This window comes from Capra hircus, chromosome 12 (genome assembly GCF_001704415.2).
Source record: "Capra hircus breed San Clemente chromosome 12, ASM170441v1, whole genome shotgun sequence".
Taxonomy (NCBI): domain Eukaryota; kingdom Metazoa; phylum Chordata; class Mammalia; order Artiodactyla; family Bovidae; genus Capra; species Capra hircus.
In genome coordinates, this window is record NC_030819.1 from 14875716 (window position 1) to 14889885 (window position 14170).

Genomic DNA, 14170 nt, shown 5'->3' on the forward strand with positions numbered 1-14170 from the left:
GATCAAGGACTAAACAACCACCTAAACAATGGTAAGCGGAACAACCATCATTCTACTTCAGATTTTTATAAAAACTTGTTACTGTTCGTAATTATCAACCTTAAGATTCCCACATGCTGGTGATTTCTCATCCTTCAGCTGTCTTCACACAAGCAATGTAGCCAGGCAAGGGGAGGATGGTCCCCAATATTCTTCCTCCTTCCTTTCTCCATCTTCCTTCCATTTTCCAGGTCCTTTCAAGTAAGCAGGCTACTCCCTGCATATAATCTCAATCAGTGTTCATTCTGGGGGACATATTTAACTACTTCAGATCCTGAGCACAAAGAACACACATACTTCAGCTACCTGTTGTGTTTAAGGAAATTATTTAAGAAGAACTTTCATTTTAGATTATTCCTAAAATTTTGAACAGAAGTTGAGGAGTACCTTCTTAAAAATACAGTATTCATCTTTGAATGTTCCCCCCATGACTGATGGTCTATGTCCCCACTCCCCTGTCTCTGCTCTTACCCAGGTCCTTGTTACCATCACTTCTCCCCCAGTTCTGACCTGTTCATGGGGGGTCAGCAGTGATGGGAATGAGCCTGGGAGGAAGAGAGACCACCATGGATGCTCCCTGCTGCTTCCAGGATCACAGGGACCAGCCATCCAGGGAACATGGTGTGGGCCTGGCTCAGCAGAGAGGGGCAACTCAAAGAAACAGCACTGGTCTCCCCCTCTGCAGAGTCTTCTCTCAGCTTCCTAAGTTCCCTGCATTGGGGTGTTGAGACACAAACATCATTGCTTCCTACTCATTTGAAGGGAAGACAAATATAAGTTTGCACACTTGGACAAGTAAATTCAAGCAACCAAACTAACAGACTTTGTCCACCTCTGCAGCTAGCAAGACGCTGTAAAGACAAAGGGCTCTTGGTTGGGGAGGGATAACATTTTGAGTATCTTCTCCTGACACATACCAGCCCATGACATACAAGTGCATAAACCCATTTGTAAACTGAATTTGTCCAAATGAAGGACAGGGCAATAGGAGTAGTATCTTCTGGCTTTGCTCTATACTTACTTACTCTTGCTATGTTTTGAGGAGTCCTTTCAAGTGGGACGGTAGGAAAAATGGGGAAAATATCTGATGAGTACAACACAGTTGAAGAATGGATGCTTTTGAACTGTGGTGTTGCAGAAGATTCTTGAGAGTTCTTTGGACTGGAAGGAGATCTAACCAGTCAATCCTAAAGGAAATCAATCCTGAATATTCACTGGAAGGATTGATACTGAAGCTGAAGCTTCAATACTTTGGTTACCTGATGTGAAGAGCTGACTCACTGGAAAAGACCCTGATGCTGGGAAAGACTGAAGGCAGGAGGAGAAAGGGATGATTGGATGGCATCACCGACTCGATGGACATGAGTTTAAGCAAGCTCCGGGAGTTGGTGATGGACAGAGAATCCTGGCGTGCTGCAGTCCATGGGGTCACGAAGAGTCAGACAAGACTGAGAAGTGGACAGGTGGAGACTGGAGAGCGTAGGTCTCTGTCATATGCCTAGTACTTTGGGTTTTACTCTGCTACGATGGGAGTCTTTGGAGATAAAACTGAAACTCTTTGCTATACAACTGAAAAACTGAATCAACTATACTTCAATTTTTAAAAAAATAGACACACATAAAATTTTAATCCTGGCTCTGCCCCTTACTTGAAAAGTAGGATAACCTCCCAGTGACTCAGTTTTTAAATCTGTCAGATAAGGATATCAACAAATTGTGAGGATTAAGCAGGAAATGGTGGGATAGAAACTAAAATGTGTTAACAATTCCATAAATGTTAGGAATTATTATTAATACTCGTGTAACTTGTCAGGGACTGTAACAAGCACTAGAGGAACAGAAATGAGAGATACAGGCCCTGTCCTCAAAGAGAGAAAGAAAATAGTCAAGAGTGTGGGGAGGGCTGAGAAAAAGGCTGGAGGTCTTGGTAGGGCATTGGAAAGTAAGAGTGTCTATAAGGGGATGGTCAGGAAAGAAGCTGACGGGAGGAAAGACAGAAATCAAAATACAAAAAAGTTTTAGTCTGACTTCTTGCTCTTGGTGGAAAATGTTAGATACATTTCTCTGTGGTGCTTTTCCCCAAAATTCCTATTGTATTTTTTTGTTTGTTTGTTTGTTTTTATTTTCTGTTTCTTTGCTTTACTATTCATATTTATGTAACAATTTAGTTTTTATTATTAAAAGATAAATATAAAGAAAATCAGCAAAGATGATAAATATAAAAAAAAATCACCAAAGACCATGAACACATAAACAGAAAGTAAAGAGAAAAGTTATTTCAGAAGGTGTTACTCTTTTTACTTAAGTAGAAATAATACCCAAAAGGCCAGTGCCCTGATTCTTAACAATAATAACAGTTCCTGATGACTAAACATTCCTAAGAATGAGACAAGGGCACAAACATTATCTCACTAAGCTACATCTTCACCACAAATCTGTGGATCAGTGATTTCCAGACCGGGTTTAAGGATGAGGATGTTGAAGCTTGGCAGCCAAGTGACATCATCAAGGCCCCACAGCTGACAAGGCAGAGCAGGAATAAACTGTGGGTCACACTGACACTGGGTCTACACTCTTAAACATTCTAGCCCTCTCTGCCTCCTGAATGGCTTCCTGGGAACCTTTACACATTGCAAGTTCTCTCCAGATTTTCTCTCTTTAATCAGCCAACACTGCATGTTGGAGACAAAGGCATATAAAGTGGAATTTACACAGATACAAAGCTTAGCACTATTTTGCAAACATGCTTTCTGGAGTGTGTACCTAGAACATGCTCAAAGGAAGGATGGAAATCAACAGAATAGAACCAAAACATGCTGATGTCAAGGCAAGTTTAGTCTTTGCTCAGATGTGCTTCCAAATATTATTAGCAGAGCCAAGAATCATCTAATGTTATTTATTTACAGAGTTATTTTATGTACACAAGCATACAACTTTTTCCTTTTAAGAAGCATTAAAAATAATGCAGGGATGTTTCTAAAGCTTTGCATTCAAGGATGTGAAAGGACTTTACAGACATACCCTTTATTTCTACTAACTAGTCTCACATGGCCATTTCAGAGATGAGTACCATCAAAACATAAAACTAAGTTCATTTATTTTCTACTGCAACCATAAGTCATAAATCTTATAGCCAGAGGAAATCTTTAAATATGGGGACTGAATGTGCTAAAAAGTTCTTCCCATTTTTCCTAAAAGGGATACCTTTGAAATTTTTTTTTCCAATTGTGATAAAATATACATAAAATTTGCTAGATTAACCACTTTAAGTGCACAGTCCAGTGATGCTAAATACATTCCCATTGTTGTACAGCCATCACTACCACCCAGCTGCAGATCTCCTTTCATCTTGAAGAACTGAAACTCTGTGCCCTTTAAACAAGTCCCCTCTCCTGGCCACTCCTGGCACTCACCATTCTACAACCTGTATCCATGAATTTGCTATTCTAGGTAACTCCTATTAGTAGAATCATAGAGTATTTGCCCTTTGTAAATGACTTACTTCACTTAGCTTAATTTTTTCAAGGTCATCTGTGCTGTAGCATGTGTCAGCATTTTCTTCTTTATCAAGGCTGAGTAATACTCTACTGTATGTATGTGCACCGCATTTTGCTTGTTGATTCATCTGTCAATGGACCCTTGGGTGCCTCCACTTTTTGCTGTTGAGAATAATGCTGCTATAACATGCATGTTCCAGTCTCTCTTCAAGACCTTTCTTCCAATTCTTTTGGGTTTATACTCTTGAGTAGAATTGCTAGGTCATATGATAATTCCATCATCAGCTCTTCAGAGCAACCATCAAGTTGATTTCCATAGTAGCTGCACTATTTTACATTCCTATCAGCAATGAACAAGGATTCTAATTTCTCTACATCCTTGCTAATACTTATCATTTTCTTTTTTTCTCTCTCTTTTCTTTGATAGCAGACATCTTAAAGGGTGTGAGATGGCATTTCACTAGAGTTTGAAAAGAATATCTTGGTTTTAAAATTACTTAGATTAATTCCAGGTATTTTTGAGGTCACGGGCAGGTAGCAACAGCCATACCCAAGTCCGCATTCGCCTTCCTTTGGGTGCCATGTTGTACATGCTTTCTGATAACGGGCATTTCACATTACACCCACATTCCAGGAAGCACATTTGCCTGGCTCGTTTTGTCTCACCTCCTTTCTGTTTCTCATCTCAAGGGGGTATTTTTCTGAGTTTGCCTTGATGGGCAGATGATTACTAAGTATATAAATAAAAACTCATTTTTTTTTTAATCACCAAGTCTATCAAAGCAGAGAGCAGGACGATAGATGAGGACACAGGATCTAGGCTGCCCTTGGCTATATACCTGGAGGATAGTAATTTCTCAGTAAATGTCACAGAGTTATGTTGAGTGAATGGACCACAAGGAAAGACAAGAGTGTCTACCTGTGCATATAATCCAGTCTCCAAACTCTCCTTGAAAGTTTTACTACCTTACGAAGAAGAAGAAAAGAGAACAAAATCAGAGCGCAGGAAGAGATGCCCAACTCAACACTCCACCATCACAGCAGGCACATATGGGTCTATACAAAGCACTTCACACTCACTGACCTATTTTGTCCTCACAACTGATTGAGGGGATGATACCATTATCTGCCTTGTAAGACAGATAAAACCAAGGTACATAGAGACAGAATTCTGAGTCCCCTGCTCTTCCTTATTATTCTGTACTGCCTCCCTGGTGAAAATTATTCATTAATGACTGAATTGTCAAAGTCTCCCCAAAGCATCTATATATCCTATGATTCTCAAAGCCCCACAGTTTCACAGAAAGTTCTCCAAGGAGACAAACACTTTAAAAAGATGTCCTTGTTTTCCTCAGCAAAATTACATCTGTAAGACACTTATTAATAGAATTCATGTTTCCCTATAGGAACCTCTCCAGCACTAAGCAAATCATGTATCCTTCTGTTCTCAGAATTATGTGATTATCAGTGGAAACACTGTGGAAAATGAGGAAGTCTGAGTCCAGAAATCTATCTCTGTAAGTTATTAAATCACATGCACAAAACTAATAAATGAACAACAACAACAACAAAACTGGTATCGATGAAACTGTCTGTGAAAATACCTGCTGCTAAATATATGCTCTATTGGGAAAAAAAGCATCAACTCATTCACTTATCTTGAAAAGACCAAGCAAATTAAAAGCACTTAAACTTTAGACACCTTATGAAAAGAACATGTGAAAGTGCTCTGCTGTGCATACCTGAAGTGCAACTGACATTTTCTTCCTTAAATCGTGCAGTCCAATACTGGTTGTCAAGATGTCATCAATGTAAATGCCACCTTCAGGTTCTGACAATCTAAAAAGCGCAGCAATGAGGGAACTTTTTCCAGCTCCTGTTCTTCCCACAATGCCAACCTGTAAAGAGACCCAGGGGGATGAAGAATTAACAGGATGCACAAAACCCAGGAGAACTCTGATTGTTGAAGATGAATCTTAAAAGTTCTGTTGTATATAAAGAGTCATCTATAAGTTTCTCAAGCAAGGCCCTACTGACATTTTGAACCAATAATTCATTATTGAGGGTTGGGGCCTGTCCTGTATATTTTAGGATGATTAACAGTAGCCATGAACCCACTAGATACCAAATGCAACCCCCAAAATTGTGGCAACCAAAAATGACAGAAATTCACAAATGTCCCTGATTGAGACCACCATCATCCCAAGAACACATAATATAAACTATAGTGACTTTCATGTCTTCTATTCAGATTTCCCTGATTAAATGTTTAATATGCAGAAAATTCTTTTCCATAATTATCACATAGTATCCATTATGTAGTATGTTAAAGGGGGAGACACATATGTGTATGTGGTGTATATATGTATGTGAGTGTATGTTTGTAACTAACATTATAAATAAAGGAAGATAACAAATAAATAAATAAATAAATAACCTGACTGCAGTGAAAAACCAGCAGTCTCCTAAGTGGTCCATAAGAAGTCAGCTTTTAAATTAGTCTTATTCCTACTCCCTGGGTAATTTGACCTTGAGAATTACATGGGTAATTTTACAGAGATATCAACAAGTCAAGTCAGAAATATTGTACACAAACAAGTTCTCACTTTCTCAGGAATATGTTATTTATTTAAGAGGAATTATTCTTTGGTAGAAAAATGAAAACATTTCCTGATATTAAATATTTTAATTATATATTATTTTGAAAGGAAACATCTTCAAATATAAAATGCAGGTCTCAGTCTTGAAAGACAGAGGCCAGTAGAAAAAATGTACATAATGAGACCAACAACAACACAACCAAATTTGCTATTTACACAGGACCTTTCATCTGAGTAGTTCAAAAGGCACTTTCAGTTCAGCTGAGTTCAGTTCAGTCGCTCAGTCGTGTCCGATTCTTTGCGACCCCATGAATCACAGCACGCCAGGCCTCCCTGTCCATCACCAACTCCCAGAGTCCACTCAGACTCGCATCCATTGAGTCCGTGATGCCATCCAGCCATCTCATCCCCTGTCGTCCCCTTCTCCTCCTGCCCCCAATCCCTCCCAGCATCAGAGTCTTTTCCAATGAGTCAACTCTTCACATGAGGTGGCCAAAGTACTGGAGCTTCAGCTTTAGCATCATTCCTTCTGAAGAAATCCCAGGGCTGATCTCCTTCAGAATAGACTGGTTGGATCTCCTTGCAGTCCAAGGGACTCTCAAGAGTCTTCTCCAACACCACAGTTCAAAAGCATCAAATCTTCGGCGCTCAGCCTTCTTCACAGTCCAACTCTCACATCCATACATGACCACTGGAAAAACCATAGCCTTGACTAGATGGACCTTAGTCGGCAAAGTAATGTCTCTGCTTTTGAATATGCTATCTAGGTTGCTCATAACTTTTCTTCCAAGGAGTAAGAGTCTTTTAATTTCATGGCTGCAATCACCATCTGCAGTGATTCTGGAGCCCCCCCAAAAAATAAAGTCTGAAACTATTACCACTGTTTCTCCATCTATTTCCCATGAAGTGATGGGACAGGATGCCATGATTTTCGTTTTCTGAATGTTGAGCTTTAAGCCAACTTTTTCACTCTCCTCTTTCACTTGCATCAAGAAGCTTTTTAGCTCCTCTTCAGTTTCTGCCATAAGGGTGGTATCATCTGCATATCTGAGTTGATTGATATTTCTCCCAGCAATCTTGATTCCAGCTTGTGTTTCTTCCAGTCCAGCGTTTCTCATGATGTAGTCTACATATAAGTTAACTAAGCAGGGTGACAATATACAGCGTTGGAACCAGTCTGTTGTTCCATGTCCATTTCTAACTGTTGCTTCCTGACCTGCATACAGATTTCTTAAGACGCAGGTCAGGTGGTCTGGTATTCCCATCTCTCTCAGGATTTTTCACAGTTTATTGTGATCCACACAGTTGAAGGCTTTGGCATAGTCAATGAAGCAGAAATAGATGTTTTTCTGGAACTCTCTTGCTTTTTCCATGATCCAGCAGATGTTGGCAATCACAGGTTATCACTCATCAAAAACTGCCCATGGTAGAGAAAGGTGGAGGTCATGTTCAGATACAAATCTGAGTGAGGAGGTCTGGGTGAACCTGAGACTCTGCATTTCTAAGAAGCTCCAGGAGACACAGGTGCTGCTGGCTCTGGCACCACAGTCTGAGTCACAGGGAGTTAGGAAGCCAGCAGGGGAAGGGGATTATCTGGGAGTGAAGGGGGCAGTTTTTAAGAAAATATTACATAAAAAAGGGAAAAAATGAGGGAAACTAATATTTTTGCACATTTTAGCGTGGTCCACTAAGCATCTGTAAAAATGTAGCATCCAAATAATAGCTGTCAGAAAATAGAAAGCAGAATCAATCTACCTCGAGAGCTGAAAAATATTTTATTGACCAGGACTCTCTAAAATGATCAAATCAACCATAAAATCATCTAAATGAAAAATGCAGCCCATGTTCAGACTCTAACCAGGAAGTCTAGGGTGCTATTTAACTCATGTTGATTTTTTTCTGTTTGGCTGTGCTGGGTCCTGATTGCTTTGCACGAGCTATCTCTAGTTGTGATGAGTGGGGGCTACTCTCTGTTGCAGTGCACGGGCTTCTCACTGAGGGGGCTTCGGTTGTTGCAGAGCAAAGACTTCAGGAGTTGTGGCACATGGGCTCAATAGTTGTGGTGCAGAGCTCAGTTGCTCTGTGGCATGTGGAATCTTCCCAGACCAGGGATTGAACCAGTGTCCTCTGCATTGGCAGGCAAATTCTTATCCACTGCACCACCACAGAAGTCCTAGTTCCTTATTTTCACTTGCAATTTCTTCTGCGAATCAAAATCCTGACTAGTACCTACTATATTTTCCTATTGGCTCTAACTTCCAGGAATCGGAACAGAAGAGGAAATGAGGGAAAGAGAATAAAGCCCCACTTCTGCTGGGCTGGCTCACTCCCATGTGCCCTGCCCGCCGCCCCCCCAACCCCCGCCAACAGCCTCTCTCAATCAAATCCAACACCAAAGGGGCGTCCTGGAGTAACGGGGGCTGGGACAGGCGAGCAGGAGAGGGAACCTGACATATACACAAGTGGAGAGGAATCACTTCATGAACACGCTGCCCGGGTGTCATCTCCAAACACAGAAATGAAGCTACCAGTGATACTGAGAGTGGACCAAGGCACAGATCAAAAGATGAGTCACTTTAGTTATTAATTCAGTCTCCAAATTCACTTTTCCCTCAAATGTTTTAGAATCTCAATAATCCTATGATTTGCACGTTTTAAGAAGGAAGAATAAGAATCTGTTATGTTCCTAAGTTGTCCTACAAAGTTTCTTAGATAATTCCTATTTTATGGATTTGGGGGAAATTTAAGATAAGTGCAGGTGAACAGAATTACATTTACAACAGAAAATCTGACAGACACACTGTCTGAGAGTGAGTAAACATCACATACAATGGTCTCAGGGACAAGACTGTATCAAGAGCTGCGGTTAATGTTTTCCTGACACAGCAGTTCACATTTTTCCTGAACTACACTGAAACTGGAAATAATTAGGAGGGAGCTTTTGCCCTGTGACTAACTGAAACTGCTCCCTGGGTAGCATTTGGGCATTAAGTTGAATATTCTTTCATGTTAGAAGTGTTTCATTCATTAAATCACAGCTACAGCCATTAGATGGGTCTGGGGTGGTAAGAGTTTTAAAGAGCAGTTCTTTCAGTTATATAAGGTGTTGTCATGTGTGTGTGTGTGTGGGGGGGGTGTTGATTTCTGCTTGCTCACACCTGAGCAGTCCCTCAGCACCCTCTCTGTGCCCTGCAGAATGCCACATTCTTGGAACAAAGATGAAAACAAGCTGCTCCCTGATTTTAAAAACCCTAAGGTACTATGAGATACAGATCTCAAATTACAAAGCATGCCACAGGTGTTATCTTTTAATTATGATGAAATTCACATAAAATTTAACCATTTTTAAGTATATAGTTTGGTGTTCAGTACATTCACATTTCTGTGCCACCAAGCTTGAGAATTTTTTTTTTTTCCCTCGTAAAACTGAAATCCTTACCCATTAAACAAACAACTCCCCATTTTCCCTCCCCGAGTCCCTGGAAATCACCTTCCTACTTCCTGTCTTCTTGGATTTGACTACTCTAGGAATCTCACATAAATAGAATCAGAGTATTTTTTCCTTTTGTGTCTGGCTTATTTCATTTAGCAAGATGTCATCAAGATTTATCCACAGGTCAGAATTTTCTTCCTTTTTAAGGCTGAATAATACTTCATTGTAAGGATTTAGTTCCTTCCAACGTTTGGCTGCCATGAACATAGGTGTACCATAAATGCTATCTTAAAAGAATATATAAGACACTAAGGATATATTAGTATATATATGTATATAACATATACATATTAGTATATGTATATGTATATGTACATATACATATATAGTACATAGTATATGTATATGTAATATGTATATGTATAACATATACATATTAGTATATATATGTATATAACATATATATATGTATATGTACATATACATATATAGTACATAGTATATGTATATGTATATGTAATATGTATAGTATAACATATACATATTAGTATATATGTGTATATAACATATATTAGCATATATTAAGTATATGTTAGTACATTAAGTATGTAGTATATTAAGTATGTATATTAAAATATATAATATATATTATCATATTAGTGTATATAAGGGTATATTAAACCAAGGGTCTCAAAGATACACTAGACTTGACTCAGAAAATGAGGAGATTTTCACCATCCAGATGGCAGAGGGCCTGAGTCTCTGAGGCTGAGGGGCAGCGTGCGCACTGGGAACAGGGAGGACGTGGTGCTTTGGGAGAAACTACACACAATCCCAGTGCAGGGGCGGTGTGTATGTCAGAGACATACTTACAGCAGAGGGAGGTGGGGAAGAGCTTCCAGCCACCTTGCCAGTTCTTGTTTAGTCTCTTCTTCAAGACTCTGTCCTGGTCCCAGCTGAGGGCCTCAAGCTGAGTGTGGAAGGAACATCACCAGCAGACATGGATGCTGGCAGGTCCAGGTCACAATCCTCTCTGCCATCTTTCACGTGGATCTTCTCTGCTCCTTTCAATTTGCTTTTGACTTTGAGCCAGTCTCTAGACTCTGCCTCCATCTGAGGTCCTGGTTCCTCACTCCTGACTGGGTCATTATTCAGGCTCTTCTCTGGTTCACATAAGCTCACCCCACGGCCCCTGCTGGAGTGGGCTTGAGGCTATGCTATGGTTCCAGCAGCAGCTCACCCAGCCCAGTAAGGATCAGATCTGGGCTAAGAAAGAAGCAGTCTGTGGGCAAGGGCAGGGGGCTGGCAGCTCAGTGTGGGTGAGTGGAGGACAAGGCTACAGGAAGGACTAAGGGACAGGGAAGGAGGCTGCAACCAGAGGGCACCATGGGAGGAGGAGATTTCCGAAATACAAACAAGAAAAGATGGAAAAGAATGAGATATTGGAGAGTTAGGGCCAGAAAGACAAGGCTGATGTCCCAGACTTTGTATGAATAATCAGGTGTCACATATAGTGTCCTAGGTCAGGTTAAGATGGAGCCCCGGATCCCAGGGCCTGTCAACCACCATGAGGGAGCTCACAACACAGGGGAAAAATTGCTGGTATCCCCATTCCATGATCAGTTTCCATGAAAGATTCACCTACAATGTCACTGATTTGCATCCATTAGGAGCAAACAGTCCCCCTGACATAGTGATAAGGAAGCCAAGAACAGATGTGCTACTAAATCTTTAGCTGGATTTAAAGAGGCAAATGGCTTAAACTAACCTTTCCTCCTGGGTAAATGAATGCTTCCAGGTTCTTCAATACCAGAGGATTGTCCAAGTTATATCTCAAGTTCACACTGAAAAAGGAAATCCTTCCATTTGGGGGCCATATTGGTGGTGGACGATACTCAAGTTCCCAGGGTGCTTCATTCTCAAGGTCTGTATATTCAATCCCCCTTTCTACTGAAATCATCTGAAAGACATATGACATCACATGAGTTAGTATCAGAGGACCTAGTTAATGGGTGTTCAGAGATTGTAAATGAAACCTCCTGCTTTTCTACGGTTCAGAGTATCTCAGGTCTCAACATCCACAAAGGACAGAAGTAGGAGTCTGATGAGGCCTTGGATGATCTGCAAAGTTGCTCATCATCTTCAACACTTTTACACACGACTACTTCCTTCAATTTTATATAAAAGCTAAAAAATTAGAGAAATGAATGGTAACGTTTTATGGATCCACCTTTCACATCTGAATTAAAAAAGCAAAAGTTTTTTTTTGAAAGAAAAGCACCCTTATGGTCATCGATCAGTATGTGTGGCTACAGAAGGGTCATGTGTTACAGATGTCCAGAACTGGACAATCATCAAACATCATTTCAATAGTCACTTTCAACACTGTTAGCAGAAATAAATGGGAAAACTTCATTTTTATTGCTTTTGTCCCTTTAGGAGAAGGTACAAATATTCAAAAGTATATAATTTACTTATTGACTAAGGCCTCTTAAACAACCGTAAGTCCACACCTTTAAGAGCACATTCTGAGAGGAAGCCTACCTACCAGGAAGAAGGGCCAACAGCAAATGCAGGTGTTCAACACACACAAGAATAAGTGATAAAATGGGGTGGGGGTGGAGAGAAATATTAATTAAATAAACCTTAAAATACTGGATTCTTTTCTTTTACCAAAAATAAGGAATTATCCATTAAGAAGCAAAGATAAATAAACTGCTAAGAAATCAGCTTACATTGTCTCCAGAATTTCAGAACCTCTCTCCTACAGAGACATTTATTGTATTTGAAGACAATTTGTGATGAATGTAAAATCTTCTGACATGGCATACATATGTGAGAAAAGATGTGTATATTTTTATTAAATTTAAGCAGATGGAAAGTGAAAGTCAGTCAGTCATGTCCAACTCTTTGCAACCCCATGGACTATAGCCTGCCAGGCTTCTCTATCCATGGAGATTCTCTAGGCAAGAATACTAGATTGGGTAGCCATTCCCTTCTCCAGGGGATCTTTCCAATCCAGGGATAGAACCTTTGTCTCTTGTGGCTCTACATTGCAGGCGGATTCTTTACCATCTGAGACACCAGGGAAGCCCTTAAGCAGATGGAGGAGAACATTAACAAAATTTGTAAGATTAAGTTAAAAAAAAAAAAGAAGAAGAAAGGGTTTTATTATTTTACGTAAGAATTGCTTTTATGCCGTATAACAGCAAGGAAACCTGAAAAGGCTAAGAACAGAAAGATAAACATCACCATGTTCTCAACTTCGGCACTTTGCCTGACGCACCACTGGAACATCCCCGTGAGTGTGAGCGTGAGAGACAGCACCAGGCCAACCTGCCCGAGATCCAAAGCTAAATGAGGAAGAAGAGGAATAAAGTCAGTCTACTTCTCAACCCTTCACACAGGTCCTTCTGTCAGTCTATAAGAAAGACTCCTTTATTTTTATGATTTTCATTGAAGTATAGTTGATTTACAAAGCTGTGTTAGTTTCAGGTGTAAAGTGAATTAGCCCGATATGTACATATAATCTGCTCTTTTAAAATTATTTTCCCATATATGTTATCACAGAGTATTAAATAGAATCCCCTGTGCTATACAGTAGGTCCTTTTTAGCTATCTGTTTTATTATATAGCAGTGAGAAGACTCCTTTATAATATTTAAATCATTGGTATGTAATGATATTATCACTCATAATATTACTTCTATTGTATGAGACAATAATATAGTAAAACACACACACACACACTATGAGGGACTTCCCTGGTGGTCCAATAGCTGAGACTCTGAACTCCCAATGCAGGGGGCCCACGTTTGATCCCTGGTCAGGCAAAGAGACTCCACGTGCCACAACTAAGAGTTCACATGCTGCAACAAAAGTCCTGCCTGTTATAACTAAGACTGAAGATCCTGCGTGCCACAACTAAGACCCAGTACAGCCAAATAAATAAAATTTTTTTAAAATTATTATGAATTTAGAAAGAGCTAGCAAAGTTGTCGTTGTTCAGTCACTAAGTCATGTCTGACTCTGTGACACCATGGACTGTAGCATGCCAGGCTTCCCTGTCCTTTGTTATCTCCCAGAGTTTGCTCAAATTCATGTCCATTGAGTTCATGATGCTATCTAGCCATCTCATCCTCTACCACCTCATTCTCCTCCTGCCTTAAATCTTCCCAATAGCAAGGTCTTTTCTAATGAGTCAGCTCTTTGCATCAGGTGGTAAAAATATTGGATCTTCAGCATCCGTGAATATTCAGGGTTAATTTCCTTTAGGATTTCCTAATTTGATCTCCTTGCTGTCCAAGGGACTCTCAACAGTCTTCTCCAACATCACAACTTGAAAGCATAAACTCTTCAGCCCTCAGCCTTCTCAATGGCCCACTTTTACATCCGTTGACAACTCTTACATGACTACTGGAAAAAAACATAGCTTTCACTATATGGACCTTTGTTGGCAAAGTGATGTCTCTGCTTTTTAATATTCTGCATAAATTTGTCATAGCATTCCTTCCAAGAAGCAAACGTCTTTTCATTCATGGCTGCAGTCATAGTATGTAGTGATTTTTGGAACCCAAGTAAACAAATTCTGTCACTGCGTTC

At 40.0% G+C, this 14170-nt stretch overlaps 1 protein-coding gene across 1 annotated transcript in view; it reads right to left on the reverse strand.

Annotated features, from left to right (window-relative positions):
- The window catches only part of LOC102185549 (multidrug resistance-associated protein 4), a 170431-nt gene that overhangs the window by 34505 nt on the left and 121756 nt on the right, over positions 1–14170 (reverse strand). The window contains 3 exon segments of the mRNA XM_018056443.1: positions 5279–5434; positions 11338–11529; positions 12822–12922. Coding sequence (XP_017911932.1) covers positions 5279–5434; positions 11338–11529; positions 12822–12922 — 449 coding nt within the window.